The sequence below is a fragment of the Narcine bancroftii genome, chromosome 2 (genome assembly GCF_036971445.1).
Source record: "Narcine bancroftii isolate sNarBan1 chromosome 2, sNarBan1.hap1, whole genome shotgun sequence".
NCBI lineage: Eukaryota > Metazoa > Chordata > Chondrichthyes > Torpediniformes > Narcinidae > Narcine > Narcine bancroftii.
This window is the reverse complement of record NC_091470.1, coordinates 173,938,518-173,959,329: the sequence shown is the minus strand read 5'-3', so window position 1 is coordinate 173,959,329 and position 20,812 is coordinate 173,938,518. Positions and strand designations below refer to the sequence as shown.

Genomic DNA, 20,812 nt, shown 5'->3' with positions numbered 1-20,812 from the left:
GTTCAGACTTTTCTCCCCGGTGGGGAGCTGCTGTGGGCCCCTGTAGTTTTAGATTCTTGGATGTTTTCAATGTGAGAAAACAGCACAAGGTTGATAGAATAGTTAAGAAGGCCTATAGGATGCTGGGCTTCATTAATAGAGGGATTGAGTTCAGGAGTTGAGAGATCACGTTTCAACTCCTCAAATCTCGGAATATTGTGTTCAGTTCTGGTCACATTATAGGAAAAATGTGGAGGCTATGAAGAGGGTGCAGAGTAGATTTACCTGGATTGGAAAATAAGTCTTATGAGGCAAGGCTAACAGAGCTTGGACTTTTCTTTTTGGAGAGTAGAAGGATGAGAGGAGACTGTGATAGTACAGATCTATCACCAATGTATATAGTGTATATAGTTACAGTATCTAGCGATTGGCTGAGAGCTAAGCCACGTCTACTGTCTGGGCCTTAAAAGGTTGTGTCCCTAGCCAGGTCGGATCATTCCAGACTGGTCGGCCACCTGTGAAGAGCTCCTGTCTTTTGCTAATAAAAGCCTTGGTTTGGATCAACAAGTCTTTGACTCTTTCGACGAGCTCTACAGAGACTTCATAGCGATCTATCTTAATAGAGTCTACAAGATTATGAGAGGCATAGTCAGGGTGGACATCCAGCACCTTTTTCCCAGGCCAGGGATAACAAGCACCAGAGGGCATACAGTTTGTACAAAGTAAAGGGAGGGATGTTTAGGTGAGGCATCAGGGGTGTATTTTTACAGAGAGAGTAGTGGGGGCCTGGAATAAGGGTGGTGGTGGAGGCTGAAACATTAGAGACATTTAAGAGGCTCTGAGACAGACACATGGATGGAAGAAAATAGATTTTGGGATAGGGAGAGTTTAGTATATTTTTTAAGGAATATATGGGTCGGCACAACATTGAGGGCCAAAGGTCCTGTACTATACTATAATATTCTATTTCATTGTGGATGGAAATTCTGCCCGTGAAGCTTGGAATAAGAAAGTGACCCCTGGGGATTAACTGCTGTTGTCCATTCACAGGATTTCCCAGATCCGTATGGATTTCGCCGTCTCACACCCCACTGGGCAAGAACAAGCAGTTGAGGTTGAGGAATGCATCTGCCCAGAAGGTTACAAGGGAACTTCCTGCCAGGTACAAAACACGTGCATTTGTTTCGTGCTTTTCATGACTCCTGGCAAACCATTGTGTTCCACACCCACACCAATGACAACATTGCGAAAATTGTAAAAGCATAATTTAATCATTGATAAAATTTGTCTTTCTTGTGTGCAGGAATGTGATTTTGGCTACACACGCAGCAGAAGTGGACTTTACCTGGGAACATGTGAACCCTGTGAATGTCATGGTCACTCGGACTGTCATGTGGAAAGTGGAGAATGCCTGGTACATCTTCATGAAACAATCCTCTCATCTGTTATATGTTCGAAATTGGAGAATTGTCAGTGTTCCGCTATTGCCATGATGTCTTTCTCTGCTTGATATGTGACGGGTCTCTACCCCAGGAGGAAGAAAAGGCAGCAGATTTAATGGAAATAGTGATCTGTTAATTTTCTTCCATTGTTTGAAATTTCAGTGTCTGGCTCAGTGCAAGAAGACAGGAGCATCCCTTCTGAATTCCAGACCGTTAATAAATTGACTATACACATACATGCACATTGGTTGGACGCTGACCAATAAATGAATACAATCTTTTAAATGGGCTCCAACAATTACCAGCCCTGGCACAAAGCCTTTTTTTTTTCTGAGAGTTAATTTGAAAGTATTTAATGTTTTAAATTTAATTTTGACATACAGGACAGTCACAGGCCATTTTGGCTCACGAGTCCTTGCCGCTCAATTTACACCCCCGGTACATTTTGTGAATGGTTGGAGGAAACCGGAACCCCCAGGGAAAACCCACAGGGAGATTATACAAACTCCTTGAAGACAGTGCGGGATTCGAACCCCAGTCCCAATCACTGGCGCTGTAAAGGCGGTGTGCTAACCCCTACACAAACCGTGCTGTCCTGAGTTGGTTGAATTTAATAGCTCTATTGCTCTTTCATGTTACATACTCCAACTTGGTTCATATTTTATTTTTATTTCAGATTATAGTTAATGTCAGATGTGACAAGCACATTCTCCACCACCTGTGTCACCACTTTCAGGGAAAGTCTCTCTGTCCTTCAGTACTCCATAGTTTAAAGAGAAAATACAATCATGTCAGAGCCATAAGAGATGGTGACGTCTTCAGCAAAAACAATCAAACTGCTGGAGGAACTCAGCAGGTTCAACAACAACTGTGGGGAGAAAGAAATTGTGGCTGTTTCAGGTCAAAACCTTGTTTCAGGCCTGGAAGTGGAGAAAGAAGATTATCAGTGTAAAGAAGTGTGGGGAAGGGTGAGACGAGGCTGGGCTAAGGAGAGGTGAAGGATGGCAGGCAGAGCAGTGAGAATGCTAGAACTACAAATGGGTAGCAGCCTGTTGGTGGGAGGGGAGTGTGAAGATGGAGACAGCTGTTGACTGCAGCTGGAATCTGATTAGTTGGGAAGGCGATTATGGGCAACCATTTTGTGGGAGGCGAAAGGTCGACAGAAGGAGATGGAGGAGGGGATCTGGGAGGTGAAATGTGCAGGTGGATAGAGCCAGGAAGGGAAGGGGTGAGACTGGGTGATGGGGGGTATGGGAAAGGAAACAAAAATGGGATGGTCACTGATGGATCGGGAGGAGAGAGAAAGTGGAACAGAGGAGGTGAGAGTGATGGAGGCACGTTTACCGTAGCAGCGCTATTACAGCACCAGCGATCTGGCTTCGAATCCGGTGAAGTCTGTAAGGAGTTTGTACATTCTCCCCATGTCTGCATGAGTTTCTTCCGGGGTCTCTGGTTTTTTCTCACCCTTCAAAACGTGCCGGAAGTGCAGCTCAATTGTGTGTAATTGGGCATTACGGGCTCGTGGGCTGAAAAGGCCTGTTACCGTAATGTTAAAATGAAAGTGACCTGAAGTGGGAAAATTCAATGTTGATAACATTGAGCTGGAGACCTCTCCAGGTGGAAGATCAGGGCTACGAATAAAACAGAAAGAATAATTGCCACACAGTCCCTTCAGCCCATGACCATGTGCGGACCTCTGTAATCTAATCCTTCCCTACATCACACCCATAACCCTCTATTTTTATTGCATCCACGTGCCTAACTCGGTCTTTTTAATGTCCCTATTTTACCAGCCTCCACCACCTCCTTTGACAATGCATCCCAGGCACCCTGTAGCATAGATAAAAGCTCAAATTCGACTGGAGGGAGAACAAATGCTTTTATTAGCTTACATCGCAGGTAGGGTTCCTGAACAGGCTTCAGAGGGGTTCTGGGTTTAGGTGGGAAACCAGGGTTATCTAGGGGGAGGAGCCAGGATGCGGGACCAGTCATCAGTACACACCCACAACTCTCTGTGTAAAAAGCTTACACCCCTGATGTCTCCCCTCATCTTAACAGATTTCCCCTGGTATTTCCTATCGTTGCTCCAGGAAAATGGTGCTGGCTGCCCACTTTTTCTCAGCCCTTGTACACCTCCATTACACTTCCTTTCATCCTTCATCTGTTAACCTTGCTTCATAAGATGCATTTTCCAATCCAGGCAACATCCTGGTAAATCTCTGCCCCCTCTCTAAAGCCTCCACATCCTTCCTGTAATGAGGAGACCAGGACTGAACGCAATACTCCAAGTGTTGTCTCATCAGAGTTTTATAGAGCTGGTGCTCTTTCTCTAGTGTGCATTTGGCCGCATTCTGGGAGTGCAGAAGGCCAAGGATGGACAGAGAGGTCAGTGCCATATACCCAGAGATAGGTGAGCAGATCAGGGAGTCACAGAGGAAGTGGCCTCTGCAGACAGTGGGTAGGGGAAGATGTAGCGACTGGTGGGGTCCCCTTGCAGCCAGCAGAAATGATAAAGGGTAATAGGGTTTATCCCTCTTCTGTTTGGAGGGAGGGGTTGGGTGATCATGTCCAAGGAACAGAGGAAATGTGAGAATGGCCACCTCAGTGGAGAGGAAGCCCCATCCAGTGAAAAAGAAGCATGTCCTAGAATGGAGAGCCTCCTGTTTAGATAATGTGGGAGAGACAGAGAAGCCAGGAGAAAGGGATGGCATTTTAGCAAGAGAGAAAAGAGGAAAAGGTGCAGTCAAGGCTGCTGTGGGAGTCAGGGGGCTTATATCAGTGGATAGTTTATCCCCTGATACGGAGACAGAGATACATAAAAGGATGTCAGAAATGGTCCAGGTGAATTTGAGAGCAAAGAGGAAGTTGTGGCAGTTCAGTTAATGCAGCGGTTAGCACAATGCAGTTACAGCGCCAGCGACCAGGGATCGAACCTGTCGATGTCTGTAAGGAGTTTGTACCTTCACCCCGTGTCTGTGTGGGTTTCCTCGGGATCCTCTGATTTCATCCGACCCTTCAAATCGTATAGTGGTCATAGGTTAATTGGGGTATTTTGGATGGCATGGGCTCGTGGGATCGAAGGGCCTGTTACTGTGCTGTACGTCTAAGTCTAACTTTTAAATTTAATTTAAAATTTATTCTTATGTGCCAAAATTAATAATCTTAACGTAATTGAAAATTAAAATAACCTCAATGCTGGAAATCTGAAATAAAATCTGAAAATGCTAAAAGCTCAGGCAGTGTCTGTGAAACAATTTAAACAGTTAATGTTTCAGGCCCGAGTCCTTGTGTCAGAATGGCCATCTCCCTGAATATTATGTTTTCAACCTGTGATTGAAGTATGTGTTTCTGGTTCATGTAACTGCAGGGATGTCAACACAACACCCAAGGCCAGAGGTGTGAGCAGTGCCGACCAGGTTTCTATGGGAATGCCAGAATTGGCAAACCAGGTGACTGTCGACCTTGCCCCTGCCCTGGAACCAGCCCCTCAAACCAGTGAGTGTCTAGCCTTTTGACATTTAATATCAATATTGCTTCATTCAGGTTCCAGAATTAATTCTCAATTACACAATCCACATGAGCCAAGATGCAGCATCTTGGAGTCTGGAATCGAGCATTATGTGTGATTCTCTCCCTCTCGGCTTACATAACGTATCTAAGAGTTTCCCCCTGCAACTAACTAACCCATTTTCTGCAAATGGTGGTACTTAATCATAACTTGCTTTCTTTCCAAAGGATGTACTTTTTAATGACCCCTCTAGGTAAGGGACTATTTTGTATCAATACAGGAAAAGTTGGTCATTTAAAACTGAGGTATGTTGTAATTTCTTGTTGAGACAGTGTCTGGCTGGAGTTCTTTACCCAGGGGCTTGTAAAGACCAGATATTTGGAAGAGGTTGCTAAATCTTTCTTAGATTGAATAATGGAATCTGTGTGGAGCTGAGGTTTGTGCTGATCTGCCCTGGTCACACTGAGGGGCGGTCAGGCTTGGGCCAGATGGTCCTCCCTGCTCTGTATTCTGGTTGTATTGGAGAGGTGTGACTGCAATGTGACTTTACCCAGAGAACTCGCACAGGTGTGCACAGTTGTTCACCACATCGCATCGGCTGATCAAATGAGATAGAGACAAAGATGAAAATTATTGCAGCTATAACAGAGATTTTACTGGAATAGTCAGGAAGATGAGGTGGGAGGTGACCAGAGAGAGATGATTAGAGAACAATAAAGGTTTGGCAATGGACACGAGGCAAATGGAGTTAAACTCTATATTTTAGAGTTTAAAAAAAAAGTCTGCAGATGCCGGGATCGAATGCAATACGCCGACATGCTGGAGAAACCTTTACCTGGCGAAAGGCCTGGGTCCAACACATTGGTTTTCCTCTTTCCAGATGTTGCGTGACGTGCTGTGTTTCTCCAGCATATTGGTGCATTGCAGGTCATAGATATACTCACTTATAAGGCCGCGAGGGGGCCATGGGGGTGTATTGAGAAATACATCGCACACGCATTGAAGTTCAGTGCAGGTGGATCCCCCCCGCCCCACCAAACAAGCACCCTGCCCCTCCCACATAATGGTTTCCCTATAAAACCACCAGCAACATGAAACCCTGTATGCATTGAATCCCATGTTATATGGAAGCCCAATCTTACAGCAATGGTGGCATCACAGCTGCCAGCCCACAGGGGCAAGATTGCCAAAACAATCTGCAGTGGCCACTAGCTGTGCTCCAGCAAGCCCCACCACTTTAGATGTCACACCAAGAACTTCCCCAGCAACAACCCTTGGTAAAATATCTTGGTTTGCATCCAGTGACATTCCTTGGCACTTTGACTCGTTGGCCCTGCATAAGACACTTGAAGGTCATTCATGTGGAAAATGCTTGGGGAAAAAAATTGCACAGACTCTAAAATAACCCCAGAGAAACGCGGACATCTGCAGACGTTCTGATTGTAGTAAAAACACACAGAAAAGCTGGAGGTGCTCAGCCTGTCTCTCAGCATCCAGAAACCACCACCCCCCCCCCCCCCCCCCCCCCCTTTGTCAATCCCGGTCACCTTTATCCCTGTGCATGCTACCTCTCACTCTCTCTCCTTTTCTCTCTGTCTTCTTTCACAGAACCATACAGTAAGGTCAGTGTGGGGACTAATGCAGGTCTGTGGGGAGAGAGCGGGGCAGTAGGGTCAGTGTGCGGACTAATACAGGTTTGAGGGGAGAGAGCGGGGCAGTAGGTTCAGTGTGGGAACTAATAGAGGTCTGTGGGAAGGAAGTGGGGCAGTAGGATTAATGTGAGAACTAATATAAACAGAGTGGAGAGAGTGCAGAGAAGGTTTACCAGAATGTTACCTGGGTTTAAGCATCTAGAGTATAGGGAGAGATTGGACAGATTAGGTATTTATTCTTTGGAGCGTAGAAGGTTGAGAGGGGATTTGATAGAAGTATTTAAGATTATGAAAGGGATAGACAGAGTGGATGTGGATAGACTATTTCCGTTAAGAGGAGGAAAAATTAAAACAAGAGGACATGAGTTAAGAATTAAGGGGCAGAGGTTTAGAGGTAACATGAGGGGGAACTTCTTTACTCAGAGAGTGGTAGCCGTGTGGAATGAGCTTCCGGGAGAAATAGTGGCGGCGGAGTCAATTGTATTATTTAAGAAAAGGTTGGACAGGTATATGGATGAGAAGAAGATGGAAGGTTATGGGCATTGTGCAGGGAGGTGGGGCTAGAAAGGGGTGTTTGGTTCGGTGCAGACTAGAAGGGCCTAATGGCCTGTTTCCGTGCTGTAATTGTTATGTTATGTTATGTGGGGACCTAATACAGGGCTGTGGGGAGAGTGTGGGGCAGTAGGGTCAGTGTGGGGACTAATACAGGTTTGAGGGGAGAGAGCGGGGCAGTAGGTTCAGTGTGGGAACTAATAGAGGTCTGTGGGAAGGAAGTGGGGCAGTAGGATTAATGTGAGAACTAATATAGATCTGTGGGGAGAGAGCAGGAGAGTAGGGTCAATGTGGGGACTAATACAGGGCTGTGGGGAGAGAGTGGGGCAGTAGGATTAGTGTGGGGACTAAAAGAGGTCTGTGGGGAGATAGAGGGGCAGTAGGATCAGTGTGGGGACTAATACAGGTCTGTGAGGAGAGAGCGGGGCTGTAGGGTCAGTGTGTGGACTAATATTGGTCTGTGGGGAGAGGGTGGGGCAGTAGGATCAGTGTGGGGACTAATACAGGGCTGTGGGGAGAGAGCGGGCAATAGGAGTAGTGTGGGGACTAATACAGGTCTGTGGGGAGAGAGAGGGGCAGTTGTGTCAGTGTGGGGACTAATACAGGTATGTGGGGAGAGAGCGGGCAATAGGAGTAGTGTGGGGACTAATACAGGTCTGTGGGGAGAGAGAGGGGCAGTTGTGTCAGTGTGGGGACTAATACAGGTATGTGGGGAGAGAGCAGGGCAGTTGGATTAGTGTGGGGACTAATACAGGTCTGTGTGGAGAGAGAGGGGCAGTAGGGTCAGTGTGGGGACTAATACAGTTCTGTGGGGAGAGAGAGGGGCAGTAGGGACAGTGTGGGGACTAATACAGGGCTTTGGGGAGAGAGAGGGGCAGGACGGTCAGTGTGGGTACTAAAACAGGTCTGTGGGGAGAGAGCAGGGCAGTTGGATTAGTGTGAGGACTAATACAGGTCTGTGGGGAGAGAGTGGGGCAGTAGGGTCAGTGTGGGGACTAATACAGGTCTGTGGAGAGAGAGGGGCAGTAAGATCAGTGTGGGGACTAATATAGGTCTGTGGGGAGACAGCGGGACAGTAGAATCAGTGTTGGAACTGGTACAGGTCTGTGGGGAGAGAGTGAGCAGAAGGATCAATATGGGGACGTACAGGGCTATTGGGAGAGAGGGGCTGTAGGGTCAGTGTGGGGACTAAAACAGGTTTGTGGAGAGAGTGTGGGGCAGTAGGATCAGTGTGGGGACTAATACAGGTTTGTGGGGTGGGAGAGAGGCAGTAGGATCAGTGTGTTGACTGGTACAGGTCTGTGTGGAGAGAGAGAGGCAGTAGGGTCAGTGTGGGGCTAATACAGGGCTGTGGGAAGAGAGCAGGGCAGTTGGATTAATGTGGTGACTGATACAGGTCTGTGTGGAGAGAGAGGGGCAGTAGGATCAGTGTGGTGACTAATATAGGTCTGTGCGGAGACAGCGGGACAGTAGGATCAGTGTTGGAACTGGTACAGGTCTGTGGGGAGAGAGTGAGCAGAAGGATCAATATGGGGACTGGTACAGGGCTATGGGGAGAGAGAGGGCCAGTAAGGTCAGTGTGGGGACTAAAAAAGGTTTGTGGAGAGAGTGTGGGGCAGTAGGATCAGTGTGGGGACTAATACAGGTCTGTGGGGAGGGAGAGAGGCAGTAGGATCAGTGTTGACTGGTACAGGTCTGTGTGGAGAGAGAGGTGCAGTAGGGTCAGTGTAGGGACTAATACAGGTCCGTGTGGAGAGAGTTGGGCAGTAGGATCAGTGTGGGGACTGATACAGGTTTGTGGGGAGATAGCGGGGCAGTATGATCAGTATGGGGACTAATATAGGGCTGTGGGGAGAGGGTGGTACAGTAGGGTCAGTGTGGGGACTAATACAGGTCTGTGGGGAGTTATTGGGGCAGAAGGATCAGTGTGGGGACTAATACAGGTCTGTGGGGAGAAGGTGGGGCAGTAGGATCAGTGTTGGGACTAATACAGGTCTGTGTGGAGAGAGGGGCAGTAGGGTCTGTGTGGGGACTAATACAGGTCTGTGGGCAGAGAGAGGGGCAGTAGTGTCAGTGTGGGGACTAATACAGGTATGTGGGGAGAGAGCAGGGCAGTTGGATTAGTGTGGGGACTAATACAAGTCTGTGGGGAGAGAGTGGGGCAATAGAGTCAGTGTTGGGTCTAATACAGGACTGTGGGAAGAGAGCAGGGCAGTTGGATTAATGTGGGGACTAATACAGGTCTGTGTGGAGAGAGAGGGGCAGTAGGGTCAGTGTGGGGACTGGTACAGGGCTGTGGGGAGAGAGAGGGGCAGTTGGGTCAGTGTGGGGACTAAAACAGGTTTGTGGAGAGAGTGTGGGGCAGTAGGATCAGTGTGGGGACTAATACAAGTCTGTGGGGTGGGAGAGAGGTAGTAGCATCAGTGTGGGTACTGGTACAGGACTGTGGGGAGAGAGTGGGGCAGTAGGGTCAGTGTTGGGACTAATACTGTTCTGTGGGGAGAGAGTGGGGCTGTAGGATCAGTGTGGGGACTGATACAGGTTTGTGGGGAGATAGCGGGGCAGTATGATCAGTATGGGGACTAATATAGGGCTGTGGGGAGAGGGTGGGGCAGTAGGATCAGTGTTGGGACTAATACAGGTCTGTGTGGAGAGAGGGGCAGTAGGGTCTGTGTGGGGACTAATACAGGTCTGTGGGCAGAGAGAGGGGCAGTAGTGTCAGTGTGGGGACTAAAACAGGTTTGTGGAGAGAGAGTGGGGCAGTAGGATCAGTGTGGGGACTAATACAAGTCTGTGGGGTGGGAGAGAGGTAGTAGCATCAGTGTGGGTACTGGTACAGGACTGTGGGGAGAGAGTGGGGCAGTAGGGTCAGTGTTGGGACTAATACTGTTCTGTGGGGAGAGAGTGGGGCTGTAGGATCAGTGTGGGGACTGATACAGGTCTGTGGGGAGATAGCAGGGCAGTATGGTCAGTGTGGGGACTAGTACAGGACTGTGGGGAGAGGGTCGTGCAGTAGGGTCAGTGTGGTGAGTAATACATGTCTGTGGGGAGTTATTGGGGCAGTAGGATCAGTGTGGGGACTAATACAGGTCCGTGGGGAGGGAGCGGGTCAGTAGGATCAGTGTGGGTTCTAATACAGGTCTGTGGGGTCGGAGTGGGGCAGTAGGGTCAGTATGGGGACTAATACAAAGTTGTGGGGTGAAAGCGGGGCAGTTGGATTAGTGTGGGGACTAATACAGGTCTGTAGGGAGAGAGAAGGGCAAGAGGGTCAGTGTGGGGGCTAATACAGGTCCGTGGGGAGTGAGTGGGTCAGTAGGGTCAGTATGGGGACTAATACAGGGCTGTGGGGAGAGAGTGGGGGAGTTGGATTGGTGTGGGGACTAATACTTGTATGTGGTGAGAGAGCGGGGCAGTAGGGTCAGTGTGGGGACTGGTACAGGTCTGTGGGGAGAGAGCGGGGCAGTAGGGTCAGTGTTTGGATTAATTCAGGTCTCTGGGGTGAGAATTGGGCGGTAGTGTCAGTGTGGGGACTGGGACAGGTCTGTGAGAAGAGAGAGTGGGGCAGAATGGTCAGTGTTTGGATTAATACAGATCTGTGGGGAGAGAGAGGGGCTGTAGGGTCAGTGTAGGGACAGATACATGGCTGTGGTGAGAGAGTTGGGCAGTAGGGTCAGTGTGGGGACTGGTACAGGTCTGTGAGAAGAGAGAGTGGGGCAGAATGGTCAGTGTTTGGATTAATACAGATCTGTGGGGAGAGAGTTGGGCAGTAGGGACAGTGTAGGGACTAATACAGGTCTATCGGGAGAGAACGGGGCAGTCTGATTAGTTTCAGAGTATGGGTATCTGAAACCGTGGATAATGGGGGACCACTTCATATCTGTCCCTTCTCTGAACGCTGCAAGACCGTCTGAATTCCTTCAGCATTTCTGCGTGTTTTTACAAAAATTCCCAGCACACCTGGGAAAAGTCATAATATCTGCAGGAAGAAATGTGGCAAGAAAAATAAACCAGGCAAATTTTGCTTCTTTTGTATTTTGTAATTTTTTTAAATTTGTTTTGCCACACAACTCCCTCTCCTGCACTGGAGAAGAACAGGGATAGAGAATTTGGGAAAATATTTAAACGGGAAAGGGGAATTTATGTTGCTATTCGGCAGGTGTACTCAGGGAAGAGTACAGCAGAAATGTGTGGCGCTCTGCACGAGTGTATTCTGTTGAACCAGGAAAAGGATGGTCAGGTGAAAGGAATATTCAGTTCAGAAGAAAAAATCTTATGAGAAATTGAGGAAGGTAGGAACTTATAAAGACCCAGAGATTTTGGCCTTGGCCAGCAGGATTAACCCTTTGGACTCAGTGTCCCTGTTTTCAGGGACCACCAACAGGCGCATATATTCCGTGTTCCCGTTTTCTGGGACTGTTTTTTTCCCCCAGCCAGCAGCTGTTTCAAACTGGTGGTCATACTGCAGTTTACTCATGGACCCAGTCCAGAGTATATATTATGAAAGGTTAAAAATAGCCAGAGTCCAAAGTGTTAAGGAAACCCCCCCAAGGCATGGTACAAGTCGGTGAAGAACAAGAGGATGAGTCGTGTGAGGATAGGACCCATCAGGGGTGATGGTGGAAATGTGTGCATGGGGTTGGAGGAGGTAGCAGAGGTCCATCATTAATACTTTGGTTCAGTATTCACCAGAGAAAAGCACCGTGGCAATTGTGAGGATGACTGAAATCGGACTGAGGTCCTTCTGTGTGTTGACATTATCAAAGAGGATGTGTTGGAGCTTTTGAATAGCATGAAGTTAGATAAGTCACCAGGACCAGACGAGATTCACCCAAAGTCACTGTGGGAAGCGGGGGAGGAGATTGATGAGGCACTAATGACAATCTTTGCAGTGTCACTGGGGCGAGGCGAACCAGCGGACAATTGGCGGGTTACAAATGTTTTTTCTCTGTTCAAGAAAGGAATTAGAAATAATCCATGAAATTATAGTCCATGAATCTTATTTCAATGGTGGGCATGCTGTTGGAGAAGATGCTGAGAGACAGGATTTACAAGCATTCAGAGAGGCCCATTCTGATTGGGGACAGTCAGCAAGGCTTCGTCTCACGAGCCTGATTGAATTCTTTGAGGATGTAACTAAGCACAATGATGAAGGTAGAGCGGTGGATGTAGTGTGTATGGATCTCAGTGAGGCCTTTGATAAGGTTCCCCATGCAAGGCTCATTCATAAAATAAGGAGGCATGGAATCCAAGGAGGCCTTGCTTTGTGGATACAGAATTGGCTTGCCCAGAGGAGGCAGGGCAGTGTAGAAGGATTGTATTCTGTGTAAGGGTTGGTGACCAGAGGTGTTCCACAGGGATCTGTTGTGGGACCCCTCCTCTTTGTGATTTTTATAGGTGGTCTCGTTGAGGAAGTGGAGGGGTGGGTTAGTAAGTTTGCCGGTTACACAAAGGTTGGTGGTGTGGTGGATCGTCTGGAGGATGGCCAAAGGTTCTTGGAGCTTGACTGAGAAGTGGACGATGGAATTTACCCCTGAAAAGTGTTTCAGAAGGTCACATTTTAAGCCAGAAAACAATATTAATGGGAGCACTGCGCAGTGGGGGAGAAACTGCGAGACCTTGGGGTCCATGTTTATATGACACTCAAAGCTGCTCCATTAACATAGGGATCAAGTTCAAGTACCATGAGGCAATTTTTCAGCCAAATAAGACCCTGAGACCCCATGTGGACTTTTTTGTTCATTTCTGGACACCTCACTGCGGGAAAGATATTGGTGCTATAGAGAGGATCCAGAGCAGGTTTATAAGGACGTTGTCTGGATCGGAGAGCAGGCCTTATGAGTGAGCTTGGTCTTTTCTCCTTGGAGCGATAGAGAATGAGGGGGTGACCTGCTAGAGGTGTAATAGAAGATGACAAGAGGCATTGATTGTGCGGATGGCCAGAGGCTTTTTCTCCATTTCCGAAATGGCGAACAGAAGGGAGCATAGTTTTAAGGTGCTTGGGAGTAAGTACAGGGGGCTGCAAGTTCTCCATTCAGAGAGTGGTGGGTTCATGGAATGGTTGTGGAGGCAGACTCAATACAATTTTATGAAACTTTTTGATAGGTTCAAGGTTCTGAGAAAAATGGATGGTTAATTCTAGGCAGCTGTAATAGTAGGTTACCAGGTCGGCACAACTCTGTGGGCCGAAAGGCCTGTACTGTGCTGTTTTGTTCTGTGCTCTATAATTCCATGAGTGAATTTTCCCACATAAATATTGTAAGAGTGAATTTTATTGTTTATGTGGGAATTTGGGTGGATATTTTTGACTTTGGCTGGGATGGATTTCCATAAACAGAGCAGCTGTGACATGGGTCACCTGTACCTACTTATCACGGGAAGGGAGGATGTGACGAGTGATTGAGAGGAGCCCAGACTGCCACTTGCTGTGCCCTTTCACGTTGGATGTGAATTGGAGGGATAGGGAAAGAGAGACAAGGGTGAGCTAATGAAACTGGAGAAGTCGATTTAATGCCATCTGATTAGAGGGTGCCCAGATGAAATACGAGGTAGTGTTTCTCCAATTTGCAGGTGGTCTCTGTCTGGCAATGCATGAGAGCATGGATCGATGTGCCACCCCAGTTGTGAACAAAGCAATGGCTGATGCTGGTTGGATAATGCTTGTGTAAACATTTTATTTTCCACCCAGATTCTCATCGACCTGCTTCCTGGACACCGATGGAGATCCGACGTGTGATAGTTGCCCGATCGGCTTCGGAGGCAGGAACTGTGAAAGGTACAGTGCTGGAGCAGCATGTGACCTGCTTTATCACCATCTATTTTAATGGTGCAGTGTAATATTTCCCAATTGGCCATTCCAGGTGGTTAGCCCTTATGTTCAACCGGAAACTTCGAGCTACTTCCTGAATGGTGTCATTTCCATGAACCAGCATCTCACCGGATGTACTGACCCCCCCCCCTGCCTGATTGGGACATCTCCTATTTCTGGTGTGGTTCGACAGGCATCACAAGACGTTGGCATTAAATCCCCAAAATTGAACAGGAGTATTCTCCACTGAGGGTTCAATCAAACAGAGTCTACCAAATGAGTCCCAGAGTTGAAAGGATTTGTTAACCTTTGGCCAGGAATTTTAAAGATTAGAGATTCATCAAAGTTTCGGTGCACTCCTTACCTATGTTGAGATCTGGCTTAGACAGATATGGGATATGGTTCCTTTTTTCTTACTGCACAAAGCCCCCACAAGATTGAGTTTGGCTTAACTTGGGTCATTGGTTTGAAGGACTCAAGGCTGAGTAAACGTACGAACATCTGTGTGGTGTATCGCCACTTCCCTGCCGGCTCCCTCCAACGAAAGCAGTATACCATTGAAAACTTCATTTGGGTACATGACATCCAACAATCTCCATTGGAAGCAGGCTTTTTTTTGGTGTAGTAAACTCTGGGCAGTATGTTAAACATGCAGGAGAATGACTTATAGAAAGATAATGTGGGTCTCATCAACGAGTGAATGTCCAGCAGAAGGTCTCAACTATTGCTTTTTTTGGAAACTGGGAGAGAGATGGGGTGGGTGGGGGGGGGGGGTGGTTGGGCAAACGGTTGTGTCTGTCTGCTTTAAGAAAGGATTTTCGGATCACTTTCAATTTGTTGTCATTTATCAGTATCATTGGGAACTCTTTTAGAACTCTGGTTCATTATTCTGTGTTCTATTGTTAAATGTGAATATCTCACAGAAGGAAAGGGGATTTCTGGATGTCCAATTACAGTAGATTAATTGCAAGCTTCAGTCAAAGTGGAGGTTCGATTTGGCCACCAGTCTGAGAAACTGCACTTTCAGCTTCTGTGAAGAGGGAGTCTATAATAACACTGAACAACACATTTTCTTTTCCAAAAAGTTTGCTTCCTGAAAAAAATTTGGGGATTATGAGAGACAACTTCAAGATGAACACAAAGATAATTTGATTTGCTGCATCACATAGGAAGTTGGAGAAACATTAAATTAACTTTTATTGAATTTAGCATGTTTAATCGCATAATGATGCTGGCACATTGCATTAGTTCAGCAGGCCCAAAAATGCGTTGTCCCTGATTTTCGTTTGTACTCAGCATTTAATGCCTCTTGTGTCAGTGTCCAACAATAGTCGGCCGGCATTGATGGATTCCAGTTGCCCTGATACCACTTTTCCATGGACGTAAGGTCCTGGTGAAACCTCTCACCAAGTTCGTCACTGACTGCACCAATATAAGCAGAGAATGAATTTTCAATGACATGTGGCTTTACGTGGTTTTGTATAGACTTAAAATATGACAGGAAATCACAAAAATAGTTTATATCTAAAATAAGGTATACGATAGGAACTTTTAAAGGCAACTTTTATGATCCGCAGTTCATAATCCATAAAATACACCCAAAAGTGTTCAGGAAGCAAAATCTTTGTTGTCCAATGTAACAGAAAAATCCATGGAGCTCTGCATGGTGCAGGTGGGATCTCCTGGTGTACTTGCAGTTGGACAATCTTTCTCGGTGTTCTTGAACTTTCTTAGCTGGCTGGACTGAAGGCTTCTAGTGGCGTGTGTTGGGTGTGCATTTCTTCCTTCTGGGATTTTCACCATTTTCAACTTTAACATGGAAGTCAGGTTATGTATCCACTTCCTGGTGTCACTGTTTCAAGGCTATACTCCAGTTTATTCACTAGCTACAAATTAGATTTAATTGCAAGCAAATATATCCAGTAACTTTCATAGTTATAGAGTTGCACCTTCAGCTCTGAGGAATGCAGAGAAACCAGACTTTTTCAGGTGATTGGGGATGATTTGCTTTCGCTCCAGTTCTGGATCGTCAGGTGGGTGAAAAGTCTTCGGTGAGACCACAAGGTGGAGCAGATGGAGTTTGATGGGGTGGGGAGTCAGGGATGGGTGGAGATTAGCGCCTGGGTTGGTGTTCCCAGACAATTTGAACGGCCACATTGCCCCAGGTACCCACAGTTTGGACAGAGGGAAAGCTCTGAGGACACTGAGACATTCTCATGTTCAACAGGTTCCAGTGGTCAAAACCATGTGGTCCCTTGTTGACGCCAATCTCCAGGAGACACCTTCATGTCCTGAGGTTGTCAGTTAGCTGTTTTATTGTACTCCGAATGACTCCAAAGCCAGCTTCTTGTTGGAAATCACTGGTTAGTCCATGATGATGGTTTCTGTTGAAAATTCTAACCCTCATCTTTACTCTCTCCACTACAAGCACTGGTTTAAGTTTCTCTGAAATTGGAACTATTTTTTTTTCTCCCTTTATTTACGTTACTCTCACCCACCCATAATTACCTTGACAATGGTATGCAAATTGCATGTTCTGCAGTAAAACACCGCGAGGGTCTTCAGTGATATGAGAAGGAAATTCATTGCTTAAGCCAGTGGTTCTCATCCTTTTTAACCCCCCCCCCCCCCCCACACATACCACCTGAAGTAATCCCTTATTAACCATGGGGATACCACCTGAAGTAATCCCTTATTAACCATGGGGATGCAATAGGTGCTCTGTGGTTAATAAGGGGTTACTTCAGGTGGTATGTGAGTGTAAACTAAAAGGTTGAGAACCACTGGCTTATGGTTCTATGAGGAGGAGGAGGAGGTAGAAGCTGGATGGCAGAGGAGGGGTGGTTTATTTAGTGGTCCTTCTGGCTAAAGCCTCCTCAACCCTGTCACATCTTCCCACCTCACGTCGAATATCATGGGTGTGTGAACTCATTGTAGCTTTGTCAAAGACATTACTTTCCCTCAGACCTTTCCCCAATTCCTGCCTCATGTTTCCCATCAAATATTTCTCCAACTGGGTCTTCAAACTAATTATTGAGTCATCACATCTGTGCGCTGATTCTCTTCATGTTCTCTGCCAGTGACCTTAAATCTGAACCCATTGGTGACTGTGTTCACGATTGCCTGCGTTAAATTCTTTGCTCCAAGGAAGAAACCCACATCACGTAACTGAAATCCCTCATCCATTCTGGGAAATTTTAGCAGCCCTATCTCCACTCATGATGGTCCAGCTGGATCTAAGTATCTTCATGAGGATGACTCATCGAGTCTGTGAGTCATGGAAACAGGTTATTCACCCCCCACCCACAGTCCATTCTGATTCATTCCAATTAATGGTATCTTCCAGTGCTTGGCCTGCAACTTCTGTGCTTGGGTGATTCAGGTCGAGACACTCATTAAATACTGTCAGTGATTCTGCTTCAGTATTATCTTGGGCAGAGTGTGGCAGGGTCACCCCTCTCTGCTTCGACCAGGTCTCTATTCCAGCACTCTGGACCTGTGGTGGCAAGGAAACTATTCAACGGTTTTGCACTCAGTATAGTTAAAGCTCAGGTGCAGTCAGGAGCTACAAAGGGTTTTTTTCTCTCCAAGCTGAGGGGATGTAGCAGCCCCTGGATGTCACAGCATTTATGGCCCATGGGGGACTGTTGTTTCAAATGCTTGCATTCACAAAAGCATTCAGACTTTTTGACAGGCAGTTGGTCATGGTGATGTGGCCAGAAACTGTCCACAAATGCATGCACCACACCATTGCCGGAGATGTTGCCTTGATGGTGATTCATTGAAGGAATGGTGCTGCAATGGACTGGGCTGAGATGAAGATGATTGGTCTCTTCACATTTATCATCTGCCTTTATGATACTTGACAAGATCCCCCATGAGAGACTTGTTCAGAAAGTCGTGAGGCACGGGATCCATAGAACCTTGGCTGTGTGGAAAAAAAAATTGGCTTGCAGGTAGAAAGCTGAGAGCAGTAGTAGAAGGAATGTATTCTGCCTGGAGGTCGTTGACTAGTGGAGCACAGCAGGGATCTGTTCTGGGACCCCTGCTCTTTGCGATCTGTATAAATGACCTGGATGAAGAAGCGGAAAGATGGGTCAGTAAGTTTGCAGATGATACGGAGTTTGGAGGAGTTGTGGATTGAGCTGAAGGTTGTTGTAGGTTAAAAAAAGGATATAGGCAAAATGGCGAATAGAGTTCAATCCAGGTAAGTGTAAGGTGATGCATTTCAGAAAGACTAACCGGAGGGCTGAGTAGAGTAATCTTAACAGTGTGGAGGAATGGGGGGAACCTTGGGGTCCAAAACCATACATCCCTCAAGTATGCCACGCAGGTTGATGGGATAGTTAAGAAGGCCTATGGAATATTGGGCTTCATTAAGAAGGGGATTGAGTTCATGAGTCAAGAGGTCGTGTTGTAATCCTACAAATCTCTAGTGAGACCACACTTGGAGCATTGTGTTCAGTTCTGGTCACCTCATTATAAGAAAGATGTGGAAGCTTCGGAGAGGGTGCCGAGGAGATTTACCAGGACCTGGTTTGGAAAATAAGACTAGATTTTGGAGCGTAGAAGGATGAGAAGAGGCTTAATAGAGGTCTGCGTGATTTTGAGCAACAATAGAGATAGGGTGGACAGCCAGTGCCTGTTTCCTAGGGCAGGAACAACAGACACCAAAGTATAAAGTAAAGGGAGGGAAGTTTAGGAGAGACATGTTTTTTTTTACACAGAGTTGTGGGGGCCTGGAATGCCTTGGAGGTGGAGACTGAAAAATTGGGGGCATTTAAGAGACTCTTAGACTGAGGTCCTCCATCAGCCAGCTCCCCACCGTGACTACCAGCCCCCCCACATCTCCATCGGGCATACTGAACTCAAAACGGTCAACCAGTTTACCTATCTCGGCTGCACCATTTCATCGGACGCAAGGATCGACAACGAGATAGACAACAGACTCGCCAAGGCAAATAGCGCCTTTGGAAGACCACACAAAAGAGCCTGGAAAAGCAACCAACTGAAAAACCTCACAAAGATTAGCGTATACAGAGCCCTTGTCATACCCACACTCCTGTTCGGCTCCGAATCAAGGGTCCTCTACCGGTATCACCTACAGCTCCTAGAACGCTTCCACCAGCGTTGTCTCCACTCCATCCTCAACATTCATTGGAGCGACTTCATCACCAACATTGAAGTACTTGAGATGGCAGAGGCTGACAGCATCAAATCCACGCTGCTGAAGATCCAACTGCGCTGGGTAGGTCACGTCTCCAGAATGGAGGACCATCGCCTTCCCTATGGCGAGCTCTCCATTGGCCACCGAGACAGAGGTGCACCAAAGAAGAGGTACAAGGACTGCCTAAAGAAATCTCTTGGTGCCTGCCACATTGACCACCGCCAGTGGGCTGATATCGCCTCACACCGTGCATCTTGGCGCCTCACAGTTCGGCGGGCAGCAACCTCCTTTGAAGAAGACCGCAGAGCCCACCTCACTGACAAAAGACAAAGGCAGAAAAACCCAACACCCAACCCCAACCAACCAATTTTCCCCTGCAACCGTGTCTGCCTGTCCCGCATCGGACTTGTCAGCCACAAATGAGCCTGCAGGTGACGAGGACATTACCCCTCCATAAATCTTAGTCCGCGAAGTCAAGCCAAAGAAGAAGACAGGCAGATGGATGGAAGAAAAATAGAGGGTTACAGGGAAGGGAGGGTTTAGTACTTATTAAGGAATATATGGGTTGGCACAACAATGAGGGCCAAAAGACCTGTACTGTGCTGTAGTGTTCTATGTTCTGGGATGCACTAGGATCCCACTGGGATCCAGTCACTCATCTCTCGATCTCAGAACTAAGCCTGCAATGAAATCAGGAGTATCATATTGGTGAGCAGATTCTCGGCATGCAGCACACTGCTGATTGAATGGGTGCTCATTTACCTGCTTTTTGTGGACAGGAGAGACCACACTGTTTCCCACCACGGGCTGGATGGCAGATCTGAATCAGTATCGATCCAGCCTCAGCCCGGGCTAATTCTGGAGCACGCCTTCAGCAGTGAGATGCAGCTCTCCATCATCCCTGAGGATGTGTTCAGCAGACCTACTTCAGATTTCACCCGTCCACCATGAAATAGGGCCAGGAGTTCAATGCTTGACCATTCGACCATCCTCCAGTGTTCATCAGATTCACAGCTGATTGCCAGACTCAGATCCACGACCCTTGATTCCCTGAGCATCCAGATATCTGCTTAGCATGAACTTGTTGATAGAGCTGGCACTGCCTCCCAGAATAGAAAATCCCTAAGATTTGCGTGAAGAAATGTTTCCTCACCTGTGTCCTGCTATTTAACCTTTGTTCGGAGACTGGCACACCCCAGGTTCTAGACATTTAAGCAAGAGGTAACATTCTCCCTGTAAGAGCCTTGTAAGAATGTGTGGCTTCAATGAGGTAATATTTCACTCTTCTAAACTCTAGAGAAAATTCCAAATCCTTCCTCTTACGCAAAGTCATCACGCCAGATGGGTCAATATCTTCATAGTATTCTCTCTGCAGCAGGCACATCCATGTATCAGATAAGGATACAAAAGCTGTACACATGCCTTCAGGTGTGTCTTCACTGGATGTGAGAGGTTTGCAGATTTTTAAACTGATCCACTCGTTTCCTTCAGCTCTGAGTCACACCTGCCGCTCTCTGTCACTGGTCAAGAGCCTGGTACAGACATTAATTGTCAGGGCGCCACGCTGAGAGGGCCAAAGGTGGAGGTTGGAGATACTGTAAAGCATTGACAGTAAAACCCCTGATATCCAGCATCTACGTGGATTAGGAGATGCCAGATAAGCAAGTTTCCTGGTTGATTATGACTAATACACCAGCATTAAGAATA

General features: G+C 47.1%; 1 protein-coding gene across 7 annotated transcripts in view; it reads left to right on the top strand.

The window, feature by feature from the left end:
* hspg2 (heparan sulfate proteoglycan 2) overlaps positions 1-20,812 on the top strand; it is a 556,383-nt gene that overhangs the window by 257,605 nt on the left and 277,966 nt on the right. For all 7 annotated transcript variants that reach the window (XM_069919165.1, XM_069919159.1, XM_069919161.1 and 4 more), the window contains 4 exons: positions 1,030-1,141; positions 1,283-1,393; positions 4,789-4,916; positions 13,819-13,905. In XM_069919165.1, coding sequence (XP_069775266.1) covers positions 1,030-1,141; positions 1,283-1,393; positions 4,789-4,916; positions 13,819-13,905 — 438 coding nt within the window. The remainder of the gene's footprint in view (positions 1-1,029; positions 1,142-1,282; positions 1,394-4,788; positions 4,917-13,818; positions 13,906-20,812) is intronic.